General features: G+C 40.2%; 1 protein-coding gene across 1 annotated transcript in view; it reads right to left on the bottom strand.

Annotated features, from left to right (window-relative positions):
* Positions 1 to 27160, bottom strand: part of LOC120988810 (proline dehydrogenase 1, mitochondrial-like) — a 150886-nt gene that overhangs the window by 7032 nt on the left and 116694 nt on the right. Inside the window, exons 10-12 of the mRNA XM_040416533.1 lie at positions 25022 to 25168; positions 24056 to 24231; positions 7655 to 7753 (exon numbers count right to left, since the gene is read on the bottom strand). Coding sequence (XP_040272467.1) covers positions 7655 to 7753; positions 24056 to 24231; positions 25022 to 25168 — 422 coding nt within the window. The remainder of the gene's footprint in view (positions 1 to 7654; positions 7754 to 24055; positions 24232 to 25021; positions 25169 to 27160) is intronic.

The raw sequence follows: 27160 nt of genomic DNA, 5'->3' as shown, positions 1-27160 counted from the left end.
ATTTTGAATGGAGTCATGGGGTACACATAACTTTCTGAATAACTTTTATTAATGAATGGAGTCATAGGGTACACATAACTTTCTGAATAACTTTTATTAATGAATGGAGTCATGGGGTACACATAACTTTCTGAATAACTTTTATTAACTCTTTCTGGAAGGGAGATGGGAAAAAACAGCAATACTGCCACTGAGTTATTACATTATAAGTTTGAAGGCGTTAATTTTTCGGTATAAATAACAAAATAAATTTATTCTCTGGGTCAGTACGATGACAGCGATACCAAATACATATACTTTTTCACGGTTTACTACTTTTGTGTAATAAAAACCTTTTTTCTTTTTAAAATAATAAAAAGAAAAAAAAATCTTTTCACATTGCTTCCACAACTTTTTTTTTTTCTTGATTTGTGCAGGATGACTGGTAGTTTTCATTGGTATCTTTAAGGCAAATTATACTTTTTGGTTGCTTGTTATTTTAATTTTTTTACAGCGTTCACTGTAGGGGATGATTTACATGATATTTGTGTAGTGTGGGTCGTTACAGACACCGCAATACCAAACATGTGGGGGAGATTTTATTTGAGCATTTTTTTTTCATTAAAAAAAAAAAAAAGGTACTGTATTTTTAACCCTATAAAATGCACCTGTTCATAAGAAGCAGCTAGGTTTTAGAGGAGGAAAATAAGAAAAAAATATTTTTCATTAGATCTCAGATCAGACCACCGAAACCCAATGTTAATCAGACCCCACCTCAGATAAGATTCCCAATTTAAATGACCCCAAGACCTTAGATACTCCCCAATATGAATAACCCCCTCATTCAGACCTCAGATCAGACCTCCAATGTGAATAATCCCAGACCTCAGATCAGAACCCCATGCTCAGAGAGAAAAAAAAAAAAATAATAATAATCAACTTACCTCTCCTGCTCTGGACACCGACTTAACTCCGGCTCTCCTCTTCTTCCTGCAGTGCCCTCTGGCCAAATGCACACAGTGTGAGGCCAGAGAACGACGATGTACTCACACTGTGCGCAGTCACAGCACAGCGAGCGGCTGGGGACCAGGAAGCGGTGAGTACAGAGCCCGGGGAGAGCTGCATTCACTGCTTCGCAGTCCTCTGCTACTAATGACCGTTTCCATAATGGAACTGTTCAGTAGTATTTGCCTCATAAGACAAACTGACATTTTCCCCTCACTTTGGGGGGAAAATGTGCGTCCTTTAGGGCGAAAAATACAGTATTTTTTATTTGAGTATTTTTATTACATTTTTTTTTTTAAACTTTTTTAACCATTTAATAGATCCACAAGGGGACTATAACAGACAATCTTTGTATTGCCTATAAAATACAATGCCCTCTACCTATAGTGCACTGCATTTTAATGTCAGTGCTGTGCTGACATTGACTAGCAGGCTTTGACAGAGAGGGGCAGCCTGGAAGAGAACACTCAAAGCAGGCTCCGCTCCCTCTGTCACCGCTTACATGCGGTGGGCGCCATTAGAAATTAAACAGCCCGGATCGGGCTAACATGTTTAAATGTTAGCTGCAGAGAAAAGATTGCGTTTGCCTAAATAATAATAATAATAATAATAACTAAATTCTCTTGCAGAGAACATTAATGCTTCTTGCATAATCTATAAACACTTATTTTCTGTTCATCATTGATTTCAATTCACTATTGTTTTTTTATATAATATGACAAACAACTGAAGAAAACATTGTATCAATGAATTCACAGTTAATAATGAAACTAGATTTAAAGGTCTTACTAGAGGGCTCAGTTTACATGGTTATAATGTGCAATATATATATAAAATCTATCTATCTATATCCACACACACACCATATTTTTTGGACTATAAGAAGCACTTTTTTTTAGCAAGCACAAATCTTGCTGAAAAGAGGCTGTACGGGTCCAATAGTGCCAGACCTCCCTGACTACTTCCTTAAAGAGGTTTTCCAAGATCTTCTGGACAAGTCATCAGTATCTGATTGGTGGGGGGCCAGCACCCGGGAACCGCGACGATCAGCGGAGGTGAGAGGCACACGAGTTAGACCACTTGAAACTGTGGTCTGCGTGCTAAATTACCTGCAAGGGTACCTCACTACACTCTACACCACCAGGCACAGGTGTGTGTGTGTGTATATATATGTCATCAGTAGGCGGCACCGTTATGCATCAGCCTGTCCCCCAGTGATGACGTGATGCGACCGGGACATGCGCTTTGGTCTCCTGAGGACGCGCCGATCAGCGCTATGGTATATGTGGGCACCATCATTCCCCCAGGTAGCAATTCATTAGTCTTCCTTATTTGCACATGTGCACTATTACAGTTGATGCACTAATGATATATTGATGTGTTGCAGATGTAACCAATTATATGTCTTATGGTGTTTTCATATGTAATTTGCTGTATTATGGAGTTTGATTTTATGTAATGCACTAGTCACTTTAATAATCATGATCATCATGTGGTTTATGCACATATATACAGTACAGACCAAAAGTTTGGACACACCTTCTCATTCAAAGAGTTTTCTTTATTTTCATGACTATGAAAATTGTAGATTCACACTGAAGGCATCAAAACTATGAATTAACACATGTGGAATTATAGACATAACAAAAAAGTGTAAAACAACTGAAAATATGTCATATTCTAGGTTCTTCAAAGTAGCCACCTTTTGCTTTGATTACTGCTTTGCACACTCTTGGCATTCTTTTGATGAGCTTCAAGAGGTAGTCACCTGAAATGGTTTTCACTTCACAGGTGTGCCCTGTCAGGTTTAATAAGTGGGATTTCTAGCCTTATAAATGGGGTTGGGACCATCAGTTGCCTTGTGGAGAAGTCAGGTGGATACACAGCTGATAGTCCTACTGAATAGACTGTTAGAATTTGTATTATGGCAAGAAAAAAGCAGCCAAGTAAAGAAAAACGAGTGGCCATCATTACTTTAAGAAATGAAGGTCAGTCAGTTCGAAAAATTGGGAAAACTTTGAAAGTGTCCCCAAGTGCAGTCACAAAAACCATCAAGCGCTACAAAGAAACTGGCTCACATGCGGTACGCCCCAGGAAAGGAAGACGAAGAGTCACCTCTGCTGCGGAGGATAAGTTCATCCAAGTCACCAGCCTCAGAAATCGCAGGTTAACAGCAGCTCAGATTAGAGACCAGGTCAATGCCACACAGAGTTCTAGCAGCAGACACATCTCTAGAACAACTGTTAAGAGGAGACTGTGTGAATCAGGCCTTCATGGTAGAATATCTGCTAGGAAACCACTGCTAAGGACAGGCAACAAGCAGAAGAGACTTGTTTGGGCTAAAGAACACAAGGAATGGACATTAGACCAGTGGAAATCTGTGCTTTGGTCTGATGAGTCCAAATTTGAGATCTTTGGTTCCAACCACCGTGTCTTTGTGCGACGCAGAAAAGGTGAACAGATGGACTCTACATGCCTGGTTCCCACCGTGAAGCATGGAGGAGGAGGTGTGATGGTGTGGGGGTGCTTTGCTGGTGACACTGTTGGGGATCTATTCAAAATTGAAGGCATACTGAACCAGCATGGCTACCACAGCATCTTGCAGCGGCATGCTATTCCATCCGGTTTGCGTTTAGTAGGACCATTATTTATTTTTCAACAGGACAATGATCCCAAACACACCTCCAGGCTGTATAATGGCTATTTGACCATGAAGGAGAGTGATGGGGTGCTGCGCCAGATGACCTGGCCTCCAGTCGACCGGACATGAACCCAATCGAGCAGAGTGAAGGCAAAAGGGCAAACAAGTGCTAAGCATCTCTGGGAACTCCTTCAAGACTGTTGGAAGACCATTTCAGGTGACTACCTCTTGAAGCTCATCAAGAGAATGCCAAGAGTGTGCAAAGCAGTAATCAAAAGCAAAAGGTGGCTACTTTGAAGAACCTAGAATATGACATATTTTCAGTTGTTTCACACTTGTTTGTTATGTATATAATTCCACATGTGTTAATTCATAGTTTTGATGCCTTCAGTGTGAATCTACAATTTTCATAGTCATGAAAATAAAGAAAACTCTTTGAATGAGAAGGTGTGTCCAAACTTTTGGTCTGTACTGTATATATATATATATATATATATATATATTGTATACATGTATCATTTTTAAAGTATCAATTATGTTGTTTGATTGAATGTATGTATTGGCACACCTTTATATACCTGTTGTTCACTGTTCACCAATGCTTGAAAAAGGCTCATGCTTGAGCCGAAACGTCGCTTTTGCCACCATATGGGTGATTAAAAACTAATTTTTTGGAAGAAAACGCTTGGCGTGCAGTCAGATTTTTTATTTTATACACTCACCTAAAGAATTATTAGGAACACCATACTAATACGGTGTTGGACTCCCTTTTGCCTTCAGAACTGCCTTAATTCTACGTGGCATTGATTCCACAAGGTGCTGATAGCATTCTTTAGAAATGTTGGCCCATATTGATAGGATAGCATCTTGCAGTTGATGGGAGATTTGACGGATGCACATCCAGGGCCCAAAGCTCCCGTTCCACCACATCCCAAAGATGCTCTATTGGGTTGAGATCTGGTGACTGTGGGGGCCATTTTAGCTCAGTGAACTCATTGTCATGTTCAAGAAACCAATTTGAAATGATTCGAGCTTTGTGACATGGTGCATTATCCTGCTGGAAGTAGCCATCAGAGGATGGGTACATGGTGGTCATGAAGGGCTGGACATGGTCAGAAACAATGCTCAGGTAGCCCGTGGCATTTAAACGATGCCCAATTGGCACTAAGGGGCCTAAAGTATGCCCAGAAACATCCCCCACACCATTAAACCACCACCACCAGCCTGCACAGTGGTAACAAGGCATGATGGATACATGTTCTCATTCTGTTTACGCCAAATTCGGACTCTACCATTTGAATGTCTCAACAGAAATTGAGACTCATCAGACCAGGCAACATTTTTCCAGTCTTCAACAGTCCAATTTTGGTGAGCTCGTGCAAATTGTAGCCTCTTTTTCCTATTTGTAGTGGAGATGAGTGGTACCCGGTGGGGTCTTCTGCTGTTGTAGCCCATCCGCCTCAAGGTTGTGCGTGTTGTGGCTTCACAAATGCTTTGCTGCATACCTCGGTTGTAACGAGTGGTTATTTCAGTCAACGTTGCTCTTCTATCAGCTTGAATCAGTCGGCCCATTCTCCTCTGACCTGTAGCATCCACAAGGCATTTTTGCCCACAGGACTGCCGCATACTGGATGTTTTTACCTTTTCACACCATTCTTTGTAAACCCTAGAAATGGTTGTGCGTGAAAATCCCAGTAACTGAGCAGATTGTGAAATACTCAGACCGGACCATCTGGCACCAACAACCATGCCACGCTCAAAATTGCTTAAATCACCTTTCTTTCCCATTCTGACATTCAGTTTGGAGTTCAGGAGATTGTCTTGACCAGGACCACACCCCTAAATGCATTGACGCAACTGCCATGTGATTGGTTGACTAGATAATTGCATTAATGAGAAATAGAACAGGTGTTCCTAATAATTCTTTAGGTGAGTGTATGTATATTATATATATATATATATATACACACACACACACACAGAGCAGAGCTGTGTGTATATGTGGAAGTGCATATATGTGTGTATTGTATGTCATGATCATTGAGAAGTCTGGGCAAAACTGTGTACTGTTCTTTTTTTTGCGGACCCATAGAAATGAATGGACCTGTTTGCTATATACAAAAAAATGAAGATTGGACACAGATGAAAAACACATTCATGTGCATGATTGCTTACTTCAATACATTTAATGAGGCGGCCACATGCAAATTGCTGTTTGTTTAAATGGTCAGCAGATGAAATAATAAGGTTAAAAGGAGCTTACCAAACTATTAACCCTCTCTACACTAGACCCCAAAGTTAATGATCTTGATCCACCACTTCATTAAGTCAATATATATATATATATATATATATATACATATATACATATATACATACATACATACACATGCACATACAGTACAGACCAAAAGTTTGGACACACCTTCTCATTCAAAGAGTTTTCTTTGTTTTCATGACTATGAAGGATTCAAAACTATGAATTATCACATATGGAATTATATACATAACAAACAAGTGTGAAACAACTGAAAATATGTCATATTCTAGGTTCTTCAAAGTAGCCACCTTTTGCTTTGATTACTGCTTTGCACACTCTTGGCATTCTCTTGATGACCTTCAAGAGGTAGTCCCCTGAAATGGTCTTCCAACAGTCTTGAAGGAGTTCCCAGAGATGCTTAGCACTTGTTGGCCCTTTTGCCTTCACTCTGCGGTCCAGCTCACCCCAAACCATCTCGATTGGGTTCAGGTCGGAGATTGTGGAGGCCAGGTCATCTGGCGCAGCACCCCATCACTCTCCTTCATGGTCAAATAGCCCTTACTTTCAAAGTTTTCCCAATTTTTTGGCTGACTGACTGACCTTTTTCTTAAAGTAATGATGGCCACTCCGTTTTCTTTACTTAGCTGCTTTTTTCTTGCCATAATACAAATTCTAACAGTCTATTCAGTAGGACTATCAGCTGTGTATCCACCTGACTTCTCCTCAACGCAACTGATGGTCCCAACCCCATTTATAAGGCAAGAAATCCCACTTACTAAACCTGACAGGGCAAATCTGTGAAGTGAAAACCAATTCAGGGGACTACCTCTTGAAGCTCATCAAGAGAATGCCAAGAGTGTGCAAAGCAGTAATCAAAGCAAAAGGTGGCTACTTTGAGGAACCTAGAATATGACATATTTTCAGTTGTTTCACACTTGTTTGTTTTGTATATAATTCCACATGTGTTAATTCATAGCTTTGATGCCTTCAGTGTGAATCTACAATTTTCATAGTCATGAAAATAAAGAAAACTCTTTGAATGAGAAGGTGTGTCCAAACTTTTGGTCTGTACTGTACATATACACACATATGATAGATACATATACACTACATGTACATAGGTGACACTAGATACAATGTAGCTCAGAAAACAAAACAAGGTAGCTTGAGAAAATGGGGGTATTCCCCTAAAATGTAACTATGCAGTGTGTGCTTATGCCAGACTCTCCTCCTACAGTGTACTCATAGGAACATGGATTGTTTGCACTTTATGGGATTACTTGGAACTTAGTCTTTGATGGATTACACTGGTATTCATGCACTGCATATGTAGCAATTGGAATCTTGCTAAAGTAAGAAATGTTGCACGTCAATTGAGCTGTCTCATTTGTTATTTCCCATGCTACAGGTATATGGAGGTGAGAACCTCAAGGGGCCAACAATAGCGAGTCCATCTCTGGGCATTTATAGTACAGGGTTTATTCCAAAGACACCAGATAGATTGTTTTCTTCCTACTGAGGAGTTCTTTTGCATGCATTTTGTAAAGTTAGTGTTAAAGAATTGAAATGGTAATGCAGAAAATTAAAAAGGAAACATTTGTACAAAATACACTGATATTAACAGTATTGCAATCTTGAACAGTTATATGGTTCATCAGTGAGCTTATGACCTACTGTAAAATTAAGCTGTTTTATTAACTAATTTCAAGTTTTACATGCTAGTCAGAATACATTCAATAAATGCAATCAGTTAAGAAAAGAAGCACTACCTTTTCAGAGTGAATTTCACTGTGTCTTCATTGTGAGAGGCTACCATCACATTTGCTTTACGATTGTGTCGGATCTCCTCCAAGACATAATCAAGGCATCTGTTGCAGAAAAGGGTATAATCAAAACTCACAATAGGGTCTATGATTTTCTAAAGAATTATACACCTACTAAAATGACAGTTTTCATTCAGATACTAACTGATCTTTTCCTCTTGCAGTTTAATATATTAAGATAAGAAAACGCAATTTTCAGAGACACAATGTCCTTAGAACGTTATTGAAATTATGGATTGAATGAAGCCTGGTACATTCAGGGCATTAATATCATTTAAAACAATTTTCATCTTTCAGTAACAAATTTTTATAAATAGAATTAGAATTAATCAAAGATAATCCAGCATATTCATGTACATCAATATTACCAAGAACAATTTGATTATATATATATATATATATATATATACACACACACACACACATACACATACATACACACACACATACATAGATTGTGGTGCTTCTAAAGATTGCCAAATCAAAACAGTCAAAAATAAAAGTAATTATTAACTGAGGAAAATGATCCAATATCATATCTGTGAGTGCCAAAAGTACGGCGACCTTTAGGATTAGCAGATAATTTGAAGGTGAAATTAGAGTCAGGAGTTTTCAATCAGATGTGAGTGGGTGACCTGTTATATTTAAAGAACAAGGATATATAAAAGTCTGATATTCACAAACATTTGTGAAATTGTATCATGGCACAAACAAAAGAGACTTCTGAGGACTTTGAAAGAAGAGTTGTTGATGCTCATCAGGTTGGAAAATATTCCAAAACAATCTTTAGTTTGGACTCCACCAATCCGCAGTCAGACAGACTGTGTTCAAATGAAGAAAATTAAAGACCAATATTACCCACTTAAAGGGTTTCTGTCACCCCGCAAAACTCATTTTTTTTTTTTTGGATAGTTAGATTGCTCATAGTGCGATATAGCAGAATATAATGCTCTTTCTTACTTTCATGCGGCCGATTCTTTATAAAACGAACTTTTATAATATGTAAATGAGGGCTCTACCAGCAAGTAGGGCGTCTACTTGCTGGTAGCTGCTGCAGAAATCCGCCCCCTCGCCGTGTTGATTGACAGGGCCAGCCGTGATCTCCTCCTCCGGCTGGCCCTGTCAGTAATTCAAAAATCGCGCGCCTCGCGTCATTCGGCGCAGGCGCTCTGAGATGAGGAGGCTCGTATCCTCAGCACTCCCTCAGTGCGCCTGCGTCGATGACGTCTTCTCTTTCGGTGATGTCATCGGCGCAGGCGCACTGAGGGAGTGCTGAGGATACGAGCCTCCTCATCTCAGAGCGCCTGCGCCGAATGACGCAAGGCGCGCGATTTTTGAATTACTGACAGGGCCGGCCGGAGGAGGAGATCACGGCTGGCCCTGTCAATCAACACGGCGAGGGGGCGGATTTCTGCAGCAGCTACCAGCAAGTAGACGCCCTACTTGCTGGTAGAGCCCTCATTTACATATTATAAAAGTTCGTTTTATAAAGAATCGGCCGCATGAAAGTAAGTAAGAGCATTATATTCTGCTATATCGCACTATGAGCAATCTAACTATCCAAAAAAAAAAAAAAAGAGTTTTGCAGGGTGACAGAAACCCTTTAAGAAGTGGCCGACCTACAGAACAAAGATCACGCCAATAGAAATACGTGCAATAGTCCACGAAGTCACAAAGGAACCAAAGGTAACCTTTATGCAAAGAAAGTCCTTTCTCACCATAGCTAGTGTTAATGTTCATAAATCCACTATCAGCTCCAACAGGTGGACACTAATGCCTCGTTTCCACTGAGAGGATCGGTTCGGGTCGGCACAGTTTGGAAGATTTTTAATGGTCCGGTCTATTTAGGCGAGCGCTTCCACTGCAACTCGGGCCGCCGGGTCCATACGTGGTTTAGAAAAAAATGCGTAGGCAGTTAGTTAAAAAAAGTGGATAGTTCCTGAGACAACCACAGCTTGCTGTTGTTTGCAGGCATCCTTTTCCTATTATCTGTAGTAATGGCGGCGTGGTGTTTATGTTGCGCTTACGTTTGACGTTATTCAGGCCGCCAATCAGGAGAATGTATTGTGTGACGCAAGTAGCACCGCCCTAACCGAACCATTTTTCTATGGCCCTACATCTGAAGCAGGACCCTGAATGGTGCGGTACGGTTCGCTTGTATGGATCGCTTTCATAGTGGAAACACCCAAAATAGCGAACCGTACCATACCGACCCGAACCGATCCGCTCAATGGAAACGAGGCATAAATAACAAAAAAGGTGTGCATCAGGAATGTGGAGTCTGTAAGGCAAAATTCTGACTCCGATTCCTATATTTTATCACACCCAAGTTCTGACTCCTCCATAAATGTTTAATAATTTAGGAATAACAAACTTACTTTAGTAAAATGGCAACATCTGGCTTTTTCTCACCATGATTAAAAGGGGTTGTTTAACCTTATCAAATGGCCCTTAGATCCCTTTCACACCAGCGAGTTCCACGCATTGGACTCGTAGCATGTGTCAGCGAGAACACCCTTACAGTTCTGGAATGTATTGTATAACACTGACATAATGCTGGCTCGGGAACATGCTTACAGAGGAAAAATGTGCTACGATCACGACATCACACCTCTTGCCTGCATGGCATGGGCATGATCATCTGCTCCACTGCAACCAATGACTGGATTCAGCAGTGACATTTCCACAAGAGACACGCTAATCATTGGCTGCTGTACAAAAGGTGACCATGCCCGTGCTGTGAACCAGAAGCTAGGTACATGGGTGCCAGCATACAGGACAAGAGTGGTGGGGTGGAGGTAATGATTATTCTTTTAATTGCAGAGGCAGGCTGTGGGCGCCTATGAAAAGCAGTTATGAGATGACTGTAGGCATGCCCAGAGGTGAATATCCTCCTCCGGTCTCCTTTAGAATAAAAGAGAAATACAGGAGCAAGTTCACTACTGAGCAAGTGCAGCACAGTTTCACTCATTATAACTGTTTCCTTCAGTCAAGATGGCCTCTCCACGATCAAATGGATGACTTTTTTTTTTTAACACCATTACAGGAAAAATTTATTTCTTACCACAAAGTGCCAAGAAATTCGGATTTGTGGCTAATCAAATTTTTCCTGAAATTCGGATCGAACCCTGTATCACCGTTTTTGATAAATAGGTGCCTTAGATTGCTAGAACATACAATATATTCATTACATTTATAACATTTTCTGAATTCCTATGAAAGTTAAATTAATATTAATAATAATACAATAATAGAACAGTTTGGGTTAAATGAGAAGCGTTCTGTTTGAAGAAGGGAAAACATTGCATTCCAACATGAAAACCTCATGCCAGCAGTGAAAAACTGATGGTAATATCATGGTTTGGCCCTGTTATGCTTCATCTGGGCACAATGAATTCTGACCTCAACCCAATACAAAGATTGTGAAGGACCTGATGCAAGTAGCTCATGGGAGGAAATCCACCAACAGTTGAAGCAGTTTTGTAAGGAGGAATGGGCTAAAATTCCTACAAGCTAATGTGCAGGACTAATCAAAAATTACATGAAATGTTTAGTTTCAATTAGGGGTCACAGACATGTAGTACTGGATCGTTTTTCTCTACACTTAAAATGACCAGGTCTAATATTTTTAACTCACTTGTTTGATCTGGTTATCTTTATCTACTTTTAAAAAGGATATAATCTTTGGTCAAATTTATGTAAATTTTTTTTTGAAATGCAGGTTCACAAACTTTCACTATATATTGACACACATTCCAACAGATTTCTGGTCTATTGGAATCTGACCACTAGGCCTCATAATAGGCGATTTCTAGCCTGCTCGTCAGTGGATGTGAGGATTTGCACTTACATACTGTGATCACCTCCACTGTATGAAGATGAGCGATTACTACTGCCACTGCTCATCCTCATACAGATTCATTGTTCCTGGGCATGATCTGCTGCCCAGAAATGATGATTGAGGTGTCCGCACGACCAATCATTTCACCCAATGAACTAGTGTTTTGCTCAATTATCAGGTGATCTGTGGTACCTCAACACAGGCAGATTATTGTGAAAGAGCGGTCATTCCTGATCATCTGCCTGAGAACTGGGTGTAAATGAAGCATACCACCTACAGTCATGCAATAGTTTAGGCACCCCTGGTCAAAAATACTGTACTGTGAACAGTAAATCAAGTTTAAGATAAAATGATCTCCATAAGGTATAAAGTTAACAATGACACTTTCCCTGTGTATTTTATGCATAAACAATTTATTTTCAGCTTTTACATAAAAAGAAAAAAAAAAAAAAAAAAAAGGAAAAGGGCCCGAAGCAAAACTTTGGGCATTCTACATGGTTAGCACCTAGTAGTATCCCCTTTGGCAAGTACTGTATCACAGCTTGTAAACGCTTTTTGTAGCTAGCCAAGAGTCTTAATTCTTGTTTGAGGGATTTTCATCCTTGCTTCTTTGCAAAAGTCTTTCAGTTCTGTGATATTCCTGGACAGTGCTGCACGCACTGCTCTTTTGATATCTATGCACAGATTTTCAATCATGTTCAGATCAGAAGACTGTGAGGGCCATGGTAAAACCTTCAGTTTGAGCCTTTTGAGGTAATCTATTGTTGATAGTGAGGGGTGTTTAGGATCATTATCCATTTGTAGAAGTCATCCTCTTTTCAACTTTAGCTTTTTACAGTTGATGTTAGGTTTGCCTCCAGAATTTGCTGGAATTTCATCGAATCCAGTCTTCCCTCTACCCATGAAATGTTTCCTGTGCCACTGGCTGCAACACAACCCCAAAGCACGATTGATCCACCCCATGCTTAAAAGTTGGAGAGATGTTCTTTTCATTAAATTCTGAGCCCTTCTTTTTCCAAAAATACAGTTTCCTCATTGCGGCCAAAGAGTTCTATTTTTAACCTCATTGGTCCATAGGACCTGTTTCCAAAATGCATCAGGCTTGTTTAGATATACTTTTGCATACTTCTGACACTGAATTTTGTGGTGAGAATGCAGGAGAGGTTTTCTTGTGGTGACTCTTCCATGAAGGCCATATTTGTGCAAGTGTTGCTGAACAGCAGAACAATGTACCACAACTGAGTCTGCAAAATTTTCCTCAAAGTCTTTTGCAGTCAAGTGGGAGTTCTGATTTGCCTTCCTAGCAAATCATACAAGCAGCTGTCTCAGTAATTGATTTTTAGTCTTCCAGACCTTCTCTTGACCTCCACTGTTCCTGTTAACTGCCATTTCTTAATTACATTTCAATCTGAGGAAATGGCAACCTGACGCTACCTCAAAAGACGCAAGCTAAAGGTGTTACCATGGCCCTCACAATCCTCTGATTTGATCATCATAGAAAATCTATGGATAGACCTCAAAAGAGCAGTGCATGCAAGATGTCCCAGGAATCTCACAGAACTGGAAGACTTGCAAGAAAGAATGGATAAAAATCCCTCAAAACAAGAACAGAAAGACTCTTGGCTGAACAAAAGTGTTTACAAGTTGTTATACTTGCTAAAGGGGGTGCCACTAGGTACTTACCATGCGGGGGACATTTCCCTTATTTGTTTTTTTTTATGTAAACAATGAAAATAAAAAATAGTTTTGGCTTAATACACAAAGGGACTGTGTCATCTTTACCTTTATGCCTTTTGGAAAACATTTCATTTTCAACTTGATTAACTGTTACAGTGGTTTTCCAGGGGTGTCCAAACTTTTGCATGCTACTGTATACATAGATAACACAGGATGCAGTCACAATAAATACCACAGCTTATCAGCTCCTTCCTGACCAATGCACAGGTCATAGAGCATGTCCATTAATAGTTCATGTAGCTGCTCTGAAAAGACACGTTTTAGCATATTTTAGGCCTAGTGTCCAGTGTTAAAACTGCAGGATTTTATTATTTTTTATATAGATAGTGATATGGAAAGCTAAAAAAAAAAAAAAAAAAATATATATATATATATATATATATATATATATATATATATATATATATATAAAAATCAGAAAAAAAATTCTTAAAAAAACATTTTATAGGTAATTTTCAGATGACACATTTCCTTTAAAGGCTGGTTTAGCTTTCAAAGAGTTCTCCAGGATTCTTTTTGTAGAAACAACACCATATCTGTCCATGGGCAGTGTCTGCAATGGTAGTTCAGCCCCATTCACTTAAATATGGATGGTTCACTGGGAATACGCTACAATACCATGACAGACATGTCTGACATTATCACTGTGCTCATGATTTTGTGATATGGTATGAGCACTAATTATTTTTTTTTTATCTGGTTGAAAAAAAATCTTTTGTGGCCATGATGTTCCCTCCACGTCACAGACCTAGACAGCAATAGCACAGACCAATCTTGAGACTTCAGTAAATATCACACAGGGAGTGAAAGGTAGTAAACAGTTCTTAATTCCATGCTCAAATACATTGACCTGAGTATCAGATTAGAAAACCATACTGATTAAAAATGAGATAAGCCATATACCCTAATAGAGGTGGTTTCAGGGTCCAACAGTGACTATAATGGCCCCACAATGCGACCACTTGAAAAAGATGAGTGGAGACAATGTGGCATATCGCAGTTCTATCCTCCCTGCCACTTTGGTCTGGTGACTGGTGGGAGTCTCATAAGTTGGATGTTCCCTGATCTATTAGAACATTATAGTAATTACTGTATGCCACTGATGACCCATCTGATTTACTAGCTTAAACTACTGCCCCAAATAGCAACCATTTCATAGTTTAAATGATTTTTTTTTAACAAATGAAAAATGAGCTTGCTGCTTTAAACACCAAAATACTAAAGAATTCATTTTATAGTGAACTCATTATGGGAACAAAATAACAGTGGCAAAATATTCCTGTTTTTTTTATATTTTATGGGATAATGGTAATATACACAGAGTACCCTGTTCTCTCAGTATTTGTATCCAAATTTCCATTTTTAGGTAGCATCTGAGAACTGTAGCTCAGCCGTTCTGCAATTTCTCTTTTTGGCTTCAATACACATAGCTAGCACTACTGAAACGAATCCAGAAGATGTTATTACTAAACCGTAATAAGCCATTCTCCGCCGTCTGTACACGCTGTAAAGCATATGTCCTAAACTTTCAACCAGAATGTAAAGCACCCCCTTGTTCCTGATAAGTAGGCTACAAATACTTGTCAAGTGTGTAATAATTAGTGCAAATGGCAAAAACGGGCGACTAAAGTGTTATCATGTGCTTAACAGGGTTTTATACTCACATGTTAAACTGTAACTGTAATTATATGCAATATTAGTCTTCACCCCCAACACTACAACGTTTCACAGGAAGATTGTTTTAACCAGATTCTTTGCATTTGAAGCTTCCAAAGCTACTAAATAAACAGGTTTAGCTAATGGAATCAGCTTTGGATTGCACTGTCAGCTCGATAGGCACAATTATTGTCTATAGTGACTAACCACATTATTAACCCACAGCAGAGAAGGTCACACCCTGCCTTCTTTAGGATCTATACACACCCATTTTCTATTGCCCAAACTTTCAAGTTAAAAGTTCTACTCCATGGCTGGATTCAGGCCACTAATTGTAGCTGTTAGCAAGCCCATTTCCTTATGAGAAGCCCACAAAAATAAGGCTGTAATTAGGGGAATATAGGTTATGCAAGCTGTAGTCTGTACAGAGGAACATCTACAACAAGAAGTAGTGGTCACAGTAACCTATCTGGTGGCTGTAGCTCAGAAGACTCCCAACATTTTAGATCTTGTGAGCCACATTCACGTTTGAGTAATGGTCAGAAGCCACATCAAGTTGAAAATGCAGTCCAATCTGCTAGCAGCATGTTATAGAGATATAGTTTTGCTTGAAAAGCATAACTTTCATTTCAAACCCTGCATTTTTATGCTACACAGCTGGGATCACCCAATGCACTTAGAAAGTGCAGAGATCCAAAGGGTTAAAAAAAAAAAGTCATACTTAATTTTTTCCTGAAAACTATATTTCAATCTGCTCAGCTCCTCCTGCTCCATTACATGCTGCCCACAGGCAGGACTACATGTAAAATGTGACAGATTCCCTTCAGTTTCCACAAAAATATTTCAGTTTACAATTTGACAGTGTTTTAGCAATCTGCAGAAAAAAAAACAAAAAAACATGGATTGCACATCCACATCATGCACTGATCTACTGCTTCTCAGCATAATTTATAAACACATTTATTGAGGCTCTTAATATACGTTTTGATCAAAATGCATAGATCACTCACTGTGTCAAGGTGGCCTCTTATGAGTGGGTTCCTACCTAGTGCTATAGGGGCTTAGCTTGACAGCAGTGGTGTTGTTGGGCTGCTGGGTCTCGCCAGCTGCGAGTGCTGTGTTGTGGCGGCTGTGGGAGGCATGTGAAGCCAAGCCAAATTAGGTTAGGGACCCATTCATAAGTGTCCGCCTTGACGTGGTGAGTGGGCCTATGCATTTTGATCAAAATGTATACTAAAAACCTCAGTGGAAAAGCTGAGAAGCAGTAGATCACTGCATAGCTTGTGGATGTGTGATCATGTCTTTCTACAGATTGGTTAAATGTATTAGGGTATGTCTGTAATTCAGAACTTCTATGGCAATCTCTAAAGTAGGTGGGTGCAAGCCACACATGGCTCCCAAGCAACTAGCTGGGGACTGCAACTTTAGCCATAGGCACCTTAAAAAAAAAATCTGACAGCTAAAGGAGTGGTCCTATCTCAATATTTACATCATATGTCTAGGATATGCCACGAATGTCAGATAGGAGCAGGTCCCAAAGTAAAGGAGAGCAAACCATGCATACAAGTGCACTTGGCTATTTTTGGAAGTCCCATAGTAGTGAATGGAAAGCAAGCGATGTAAGCAGGTTACCTCTCCATTCACTGTTATGGGACAGCTGGAAATCGCTGAGACAGAGCTTGACTATTTCAGGACTCCCATAGATGTGAATAGTTGGTAGTCTCCCTTTATCATTCTGTGGGTAGATATACCTGGAGCTAAAAACAACAATAAATTACTAATAGGAGTTTACTATAAACCACCTAATATACCAGAGTCCACAGAAAATCTGCTACTAAACGAGATAGACGAGGCGGCAAATCATAATGAGGTGGTTATTATGGGGGACTTCAACTACCCAGATATAGACTGGGAAACTGAAACTTGTATATCTCATAAGGGAAACAGGTTCTTGGCAATAACCAAAGACAATTACCTCTCCCAACTGGTTCAGGACCCGACTAGAGGGACGGCCATACTGGACTTAGTATTAACCAATAGACCTGACAAAACAACAGACGTGCAGGTTGGGGGACACCTGGGAAATAGTGACTATAAAGTAATAACCTTCCAATTATCATTCAAAAGAGCATTTCTACAGGGAGGAACAAAAATACCAAACTTCAAAAAAGCTAAATTTAGCCAACTAAGAGAGGCCATAGGCCTAACTAACTGGGACAAAGTCCTCAAAAATAAAAATACAGCCACAAAATGGGATATCTTTAAAAACATCCTAAAATCTCATTGTGAGAGGTACATACCGTATGGGAATAAAAGGTTAAGGAACAAAAAGAAACCAATGTGGATAAATAGAACTGTAAAGAAAGCAATAAATGACAAAAAGAAAGCATATAAAATCACTAAAACAGGAGTGTAGCACGGAAGCACTGAAAAACTAAAAAATAGAACATGTAAAAAACAAATAAAAGCGGCCAAACTAGAGACCGAGAGATTAATTACCAAAGAGTAAAACTAACCCTAAAATGTTCTTCAATTATATAAATGTTAAAAAGTATAAATCTGAAGGTGTCTGCCCTTTAAAGAGTAATGAGGGGGGAGTCGCAGAGAGCGACGAGGAGAAAGCAAAGCTGTTAAATATTTTTTTCTCCAATGTATTCACTGAGGAAAATAAACTGTCAGATGACATGCAGAATGTAAAAATAAATTCCCCATTAAAAGTGTCCTGTCTGACCCAGGAAGAAGTACATCAGCGACTTAAAAAGATTAAAATAGACAAATCGCCATGACCGGATGGCATACACCCCCGTATCCTAAGGGAATTAAGTAATGTCATAGCCAGACCCTTATTTCTGATATTTGCGGACTCTATACTGACAGGGAATGTCCCACAGGATTGGCGCATAGCAAATGTGGTGCCAATATTCAAAAAGGGTCCAAAAACCGAGCCTGGAAACTATAGGCCGGTGAGTTTAACATCTGTTGTGGGTAAACTGTTTGAAGGTTTTCTGAGAGATGCTATCTTAGAGCATCTCAAGGGAAATAATCAAATAACGCCATATCAGCATGGCTTCGTGAGGGATCGGTCATGCCAAACTAATTTAAAATCAGTTTCTTTGAGGAGGCAAGTTCTAGACTTGACAGTGGAGAATCAATGGATGTCGTATATCTGGACTTCTCCAAAGCATTTGACACTGTACCACATAAAAGGTTAGTATATAAAATGAGAATGCTCGGACTGGGAGAAAACGTCTGTATGTGGGTAAGTAACTGGCTCAATGATAGAAAACAGAGGGTGGTTATTAACGGTACATACTCAGATTGGGTCACTGTCACTAGTGGGGTACCTCAGGGGTCAGTATTGGGCCCTATTCTCTTCAATATATTTATTAATGATCTTGTAGAAAGCTTGCATAGTAAAGTATAAATTTTCGCAGATGACACTAAACTGTGTAAAGTAATTTACACTGAAGAGGACAGTATACTACTACAGAGGGATCTGGATAGATTGGAGGCTTGGGCAGATAAGTGGCAGATGAGGTTTAACACTGAAAAATGTAAAGTTATGCACATGGGAAGGAATAATGCAAGTCACCCGTACATACTAAATGGTAAAACACTGGGTAACACTGACATGGAAAAGGATCTTAGGAATTTTAATAAACCGCAAACTAAGCTGCAAAAACCAGTGTCAGGCAGCTGCTGCCAAGGCCAATAAGATAATGGGTTGCATCAGAAGGGGCATAGATGCCCGTGATAAGAACATAGTCCTACCACTTTACAAATCGCTAGTCAGACCACACATGGAGTACCGTGTACAGTTCTGGGCTCCTGTAAACAAGGCAGACATAGCAGAGCTGGAGAAGGTCCAGAGGAGGGCAACTAAAGTAATAACTGGAATGGGGCAACTACAGTTGATTATCAAAATTTGAATTATTCACTTTAGAAAAAAGACGACTGAGGGGAGATCTAATTAATATGTATAAATATATCAGGGGTCAGTACAGAGATCTCTCCCATTATCTATTTATCCCCAGGACTGTGACTGTGACAAGGGGACATCCTCTGCGTCTGGAGGAAAGAAGGTTTGTACACAAACATAGAAAAGGATTCTTTACGGTAAGAGCAGTGAGACTATGGAACTCTCTGCCTGAGGAGGTGGTGATGGTGAGTACAATAAAGGAATTCAAGAGGGGCCTGGATGTATTTCTGGAGTGTAATAATATTACAGGCTATAGCTACTAGAGAGGGGTCGTTGATCCAGGGAGTTATTCTGATTGCCTGATTGGAGTTGGGAAGGAATTTTTTATTCCCCTTAAGTGGGGAAAATTGGCTTCTACCTCACAGTTTTTTTTTTGCCTTCCTCTGGATCAACTTGCAGGATAACAGGCCGAACTGGATGGACAAATGTCTTTTTTCGGCCTTATGTACTATGTTACTATGTACTATGTTCTGGAGAGGATGTGGGTCCCAAAGGTGTGACCTGCACCTGTCTGACAGTTGTGGCATATCCTAGTGAAATGACTTAAATGTTGAGGTGTGACAAACCATTACCACTAGAAACAGTACTAGACCTTACTGCCACAGGACAACGAAGGCCAGAGACCATTAAACACATGCTAAAGGGGTTATCCAGGAAAATATATTTATGACTTATCCTCTGGATAAGTCATCGGTATCAGATCTGCGGGGAAGGGGGGGGGGGGGGGGACTCACGGGACCCCCGCCGATCAGCTGTTAGAAGAGGCCTTGAGTGCTGCAGCCTCTTTCTAGGCCAGTGACATGACTGTACATCGGTTACATGGCCTAGTTACAGCTCAGCCCCATTCAAGTCAATGGGGCTGAGCTGCAATACCAAGCACTGCCACTATACCATGTACAGCACTGTCCTTGGAAAGCTGCCAGGAGCCTGCATCGCTCACTAGCGCTCCGGTGAGCGCAGCGGCTTCCTGAAACAGCTGATCGGCAGGGGTGCTGGACTTGGACCCCTGCTGATGTGATAATGCTGACTTATCCTGAGGATAGATTGTCATTATATATTACTGGAAAACCCCTTTAAAGCTTTGCCTTGCCCTTATGAACTTGACCCTTTTACAGTATATCTTACTGCTTATTGTATATAGCGCCAACATTCGAAGGCACTGTACAGAGATAGTCATCCCCAGCGTGGCTCACAACCTAATTTTACTGCCTCAATTAATTTAGAAAACCAATTAGCTATCAATATATATCTTTTGAGTATGGGAGGAAACTGATAAAAGTACAGCAAGAACATGCAGATATCTTCATTGGTTGGATTTACTGTAGACAAAAGGAACTCATTTTGGCAAGGCAACATCGCCAACTGCTGAGCCACCAAGTTAACCACATAGTGAACTACAAGTACAAAACCGTTACATTTATCTATTACAACACCTTAGACTTGCATTTCAGTCTTGGATAAAATAAGCGTTTCACATTTTCCTGAGCTCCTCTTTTCAGTTCAGAATATTTAATGCACTTTCAAGGGATCAAGGAGGCCAGTGAGAAGAAATAATATATGCAACATAAAAAGGGAATCGGAAATTGGATGTTGTATTATGCTAATAAGTAATTTACTCATCATACTCCCATTCAAATTAGTTTTTATACAGCTGGCTGATTAACGGCACAGTGCGCAAATGGACAGATTCTTGGCAGTTTCATATAGTTTTTTTTATATATCTGGCAAAGATTTTGGCTGTATCAGTATAACACAAAGTATAGGCTTGACACTGTGGGTCTAGTGTTGCCTTAAGCTATTCAAAGACAAATAATGTGACAAAAAAAAAAATGCTGTTGACAAAATTTCCAGTGCAATTTAGTGAAGACCTATGGTCTTGCATTCGAAGTCAATGCAATGTAATGAAAGCAATTCAAGCTGCATAGAAATATTAATGTATTTTATTTTTTCCCCATGAGCTGCTAGTTTATTTCATCGGTGCTGAGATGTGGACACAAAAAATATAACAAATATTTCAAATGTAATTGTCTTTATAGGTAACAGTTCAGAATAATCTGTCATAAGTGTGTGTAGATAGGGAATAGCAGTATTCCTCACTATTATATGACTTGTATCCTGCACTCATCAAAAGTTTCCCCCAAATGCTAGCTCCATTCCGAATCGTTAGTTTTCTCTGAAATTAACTGCAAAGTAGGTGAAGATTAGCTGCCATAGTGTCTACCATTCATGCTACTACACGTAAACCCAGCCTCATATAGCAGTACTGAGCAGTGCAGATGTAAATCCAGCACTGGGTGATACGCAACCTGTACCGCTCTTTCTGCAGCTGCTTTTTTCTCCTCATGTCTATAGACTTCTATGGGTGACACCTGTAACCAGATCATTGTTCTGCATAATCCCGCTAGGCTTCTGGGACTCAAGAATGCAAACAACTCTTATTCCAAAGCTCAATTGGGACCCAAAAATTATCAATTGATTATGGCACTCCCATAAACAGAGCCTTAAGGGTATTTACAGAATGCTGTACCGATGCCAAGGGATGCTCTACTGAGGAATTATTCTGCCTGAGGCAACACACCAAGTATTCCCTGCACATCTCTGAGGCCACTTGACTCAGATTGGCTTGCTTTAAACCTACTCCAGATTTTACCATTAAGGTGAGTGTGAGTGATATGTGTAGGAGGCAAGGAGGAGAAGAAGCGATGGATAAGTGGCAAGTCATTTTTCTGTAATAGGATACATCACAAACTTTCTTACATTAACTTGTACTATTGATTTATGGGAAAAATAGACATGATGGTTACACTTTAAAGACGGTAGATAAAGCCTGGTAACAATGCCCTGCAAAACTATGGCTGCTAACTGTAAGAAAAATTTTAGTATTAGACCAACTAAATGATTAGGTAAGTCAAATAGCCTAGTCTCTGTATATTGTAGTAGCTGATAAAAGTTGAACTTTTAGGCTGCGTTCACACGGGCGAGATTTCCGCGCGGGTGCAATGCGGTAGGTGAACGCATTGCACCCGCACTGAATCTGGACCCATTCATTTCAATGGGGCTGTTGAGATGAGCGATGATTTTCACGCATCACTTATGCGTTGCGTGAAAATCGCAGCATGCTCTATATTCTGCGTTTTTCACGCAACGCAGGCCCCATAGAAGTGAATGGGGTTGCGTGAAAATCGCATGCATCCGCAAGCAAGTGCGGATGCGGTGCGATTTTCACGCACGGTTGCTAGGTGACAGTCTATACACTGTATTATTTTCCCTTATAACATGGTTATAAGGGAAAATAATAGCATTCTGAATACAGAATGCATAGTAGGTGATCAATTGAGGGTTAAAAAATAAAAAAAATTAACTCACCTTCTCCTCTTGTTCGCGTAGTTCTCCCGGTCTTCAGTTCTTTAAAAAGATGAACTATGGGCTAAAGGACCTTTGGTGACGTCAGATCACATGCTCCAATCACATGGTACATCACCGCGGTGATGGACCATGTCATTGGAGCATGTGATCTGACGTCACCAAAGGTCCTTTAGCCCATAGTTCATCTTTTTAAAGAACTGAAGACCGGGAGAACTACGCGAACAAGAGGAGAAGGTGAGTTAATTTTTTTTATTTTTTAACCCTCAATTGATCACCTACTAAGCATTCTGTATTCAGAATGCTATTATTTTCCCTTATAACCATGTTATAAGGGAAAATAATAACATCTACACAACACCGAACCCAAACCTGAACTTCTGTGAAGAAGTTCGGGTCTGGGTACCACAGTCGGTTTTTTATCACGCGCGTGCAAAACACATTGCACCCGCCCGATAAAAACTGAACATCGGAACGCAATCGCAGTCAAAACTGACTGCAATTGCATTCCTACTCGCGCGGGTTTGCCGCAACACACCGGGACGCATCCGGAACTAATCCGGACACGCTCGTGTGAACCCAGCCTTAGGCTTTCAGTATAGTTAAATGTAACATTTAGTTTTAGCTACTAGATATACTCGTAATTGGGAACCCTCCACTATTATGTCATCAACCTCACAACAGAAAATTGTAGGTGTATGAGGACAGCTACAGGTAGACAGGTATTTGGAGCTAAGAAGCAAAATATCTGCCCCATGAGGGCTTCACAAGCAAAGTACAAGGCCCCAGTTTCCCACTTTGCCTGTACACCCCTGACGTGACACCCTTTTCTTTAGAAGGTTGACAAGGAACTCCCATGGATGCTTACACCATGAATAGTTGTTGGTCCCCACTTCTGATACACACTCGATTTGACTGTGCATTTTCACTGGGGAAAGAGAAAAAAGCTGCTACACTTCTCTGATGTAGGTTTATCGCCCAAGAAATCAAAAGGATCGGGTTAAAATTCAAAATGCCCAATCCCTTTCTCTACCAAGATTATTCATCAGGGAAATTTGGGAGCTCCCCATACACATTAGAATGTTAGGCGGTCCTGTCAATAACAGTGGTTTTGTCCAAAAATGGATAAATGTGAATGGGGTCCTTAGCAAAAAATTATACGACTGTCTTATTATATGTATGAGACTTTTCATTGGTCTTTATTTATTTTCTGGTCACTTAGAGCTCTGTCCTCATCAAAGTTAGTCTAAGGGCCCATTTACACAACCGTATTTTTGCATCCGCATCCGTTACGCAATTTTGTGGATCAAACGCAGATCCATTTATTTCAAAGGGGCCGCAAAAGATGCAGACAGCACATCGTGTGCTGTCCGCATCCGCACTTCCGTTCCACAGCCCTGCAAAAAAGATAGAACACTTCCTATTTTTGTGGACAAGAATAGGTATTTCTATCAGAAAGGGAAGGAGTTTCTGATCCACAAAATGCAGATTGCACGCGGCCGTTATCAGTGTTTTGGGCTCTAAGGCTATGTTCACAATGAACGCAACATATACCCCAAAACGTATTTATAGATTTCTGTGGGCTGGATGTCAACAGAGTCTTCTTCTGGTATTTGTCTGGATGGCGTGCATTGCCACAATTTGCTGCACAGCTACCATAACTTTATCACCAGCCAAGTGTGGATGTAATAATTATTTCTAGTTTTATAGATAGTTAAATATTAGTGTCAGAATACCACAATGTATGGCAATGGATCCCATAGCCACTCACCTATGATACATCTCATTAGTCTTCTCATAAGTGGGATTGATCGGGGACTCGTAGCCCACCTCTGCTGCTCGGCTCCTCTCTTGCTGCATGTAAGCCCCTCTTACAAGTTTAGCACCAAAATGCCAGCCCTCCCGTCTAGACAGCTCTACATCCGCAGTCACATTGTCATATGCTTCCTACAAAAGAGGATACAGTGCTTTTATACAGTTCTCTACCTTCAAATAAATACCTAAAATAAAATATTTTTTATTTATTTATGAGAGTTTGATATTACATACAAAACGATGAAACAGATACAATACAGATAAGTCTTCAAGTAGGTTTATTTGAATGTTCAATACAAAACGGTAAAATGGCGTAGCTGGAAGTAATCTTTTTCATGTCCGCAACGTGTCACCAAGGCTATGAGAAAAGGGAGCTGTCACCTATATATTTCACTTGATATTACAGTGGCAGGTTTATAAAAGCTCACATCTAGTACAAAAGCGTACAGTTATTGCCAATATTACTTGGGATCACTCAGAACCTCCGGCATGTGCGGAGAAAATAAAACAGAATTACGTCTTTCTTGCGGAAATGATCAATTCTTCCATCCATCCAGGAACAGAATTTTGCTTTATTTATTAGATATTGCAGCCGGACCTCTCAGGGCCTGTGCTGGAGGCGGTGTGATATCTGTGGTGTCTCCAAGGCTCCAGTATTCGGCATGGGAGCCTCGCTGTACTGTTTCTACTCAAATGAGAGCCGACTGCCATATCTAATAAACAAGGCAAAATCCAGAGAATGACTAAATTGAAGAATTGATCATCTGTTAGTAAAACCTAATTGCATTTTTCTATTCAAACAGGAAGCGCACTTTAAATTCACCTTGCAGTATACAGCTTTGTAATCCTAGTATAGAGAGTCTTCCAGGAATACCTTGTTGTTGTACAGGGCAGTAATAGTCATTGATATGCATTCTCTCACCTTTAAGTAGCACTGGTAGGTGTTGAAAATAATGGGATTGTCCTTATTAAATTTACGCTGCATTTCCAAAGTCAAACGGCTGATTGCGGGTTGGAAATAGGTCTGCTCTGCATCGACCATCAACCGAACACCTGTTTCCACTGCTTTCTAGGTGGAAAAAAGAAGCTAAATTTTAATAAAAGGCAGTAAAGGTAATCGTTAAGCCTGAAACCATAGTGAAGACAAAATAAAAGTTTGCAAATTAAGTGTAGTAATATTGCTAATGTCCTACAGCAGAACTATGGGCATTTCTTATATTGCTATACATTATGTATAATAGAAAGATGTCATAGATGGTTGTTAAAAATAAATAAAATAAATAAATAAATATGAATTAATTGGGGTATAATTTTTTAATGGAGTAATTTGCCAACACAGTCCTATTAAAAATTTTGCACTCTTGTTCCTGTTGTCAAAACCCTATAGTGGCAAATAAGCAACACCATCATGGGTCATATCATACAGTTATACTGAGGAATGCCATTCCTAACTTAAGTCTAAATTTACCTTGGTGTAAGATGGGCTACAATTATTAAAGCCATATTCAGGGACTACAATATTGATGACCTATCCCCTGGATAGGTTATCAGTAGCTGATTGTTGGAGGTCTTACACCCTGGTATAACCGCCGATCAGCTGTATGAAGATGCAGCGGTGCTCCAGTGAGTGCTGCAGCTTCCTCACAGCATAACAAGCTCAGCACCATACACTGTATAGTGGCTGTGCTTGGTAATGCAGCCCATTCACTTGAATGGAGATGAGCTGCACATATGCCATGTGACTGATGAATGTGACGTCATTGGTCTAGGAAGAGGCCAAAGCACTCTCAGAAAACCCCTTGAAGCAAAGAATTGGCATAGATTACTGGCAAACATTGGTGAACTTGTTGGGGCACGCAGGCCCCCTTCCACTTTTTCAAATAGTGGACAGCATGGCGTAAAAGCCAGATGCGCTATGCGCCACATTTTGCGATTTTTTGCTTCTACATGATATGACTTGTATAATTGTATATACAAGTTGTGGAATTATGGAAATCACAGGATTGACAGACATGTTAATGATATGCAAATGATGAATAATTGGAAACAAAATATTCAAAACATCTTGATTTATTCAGTATTAAGTATGAGCGCCAGGCTTAGAAATACATGCACTTACAAACCTTGGCATGCCATCAATGAGGTTATTAATGGTTGTCTGAGGAATATTCTGCGATTCTGAATGCACTTGGGCATGTAAATATCAAGATCCGATGCTAGCAGCTCCCTGTGCAATTGCCGACTAATGACTTCCAAGATGTGCTTGATGGGAGATAAGTCCGGAGATGCTGCAGGCCATGGTAGCCACGCAGCCACATGCTCCTGGGATACTGGAGATATGGACATACCACTCGTTTCACAACCAAATCAGTGTAACATCAAGCTGTTAGTGTGTCTTAGAAGACTACAGGGGTCCAACCTACTGTACATTATGCCACCCCACACCACAGTCCTGGAAGTAGGACCAGTGTGGTGTTCCCTTGTGAAGGCCTCTTCATGATGTTGCCCACGTGGTCTCCAGACCAATCTCGGGCTACCATGGCATCTGAGACAAATGCGGGACTCCTCACTGAAGAGGACAGACTTCCATTTCAGCCTTTACTGCTGTCTTGCTGTGCACCATGATAGCCTAGCAGTGGTGTGAGGTCAATGTGACATGTGTAGTTGGTCATCTGTCTCGTAGTCCTATGTAATATAAACACCTTGTGGTTTGTGTAGACACAGTTTGCCACCCTAGGCATGGGATGGGATGTCCAATTTCAGTCCAAAACGGATTACTATGTGCCACCCTACTAATCAGCCGATCTGTCCATGCAAAGGTTCGCCTTTGCTGTCATCCAGTTCATCATTGTTCTCCCAATCACTGGGACATACAATGTTGAACAGTGTTGACATCTCAGCCTAGGTTCGTAGTGATCTGCCAGAGTGATAAACCAAGGTCTCTCAGTTTAAGTATTCTGTCCCTGAGAGTTTTTGACAAATGGTGATAACTGGCACATCGATGAACAAGAGACATCATACAATCATCAAAAACGACTTAATGCAATTTTTGATGTTTCAT

Source organism: Bufo bufo, chromosome 2 (genome assembly GCF_905171765.1).
Source record: "Bufo bufo chromosome 2, aBufBuf1.1, whole genome shotgun sequence".
In the NCBI taxonomy this organism is placed as follows: Eukaryota; Metazoa; Chordata; class Amphibia; order Anura; family Bufonidae; genus Bufo; species Bufo bufo.
This window is presented reverse-complemented; position numbering and strand designations above follow the sequence as displayed.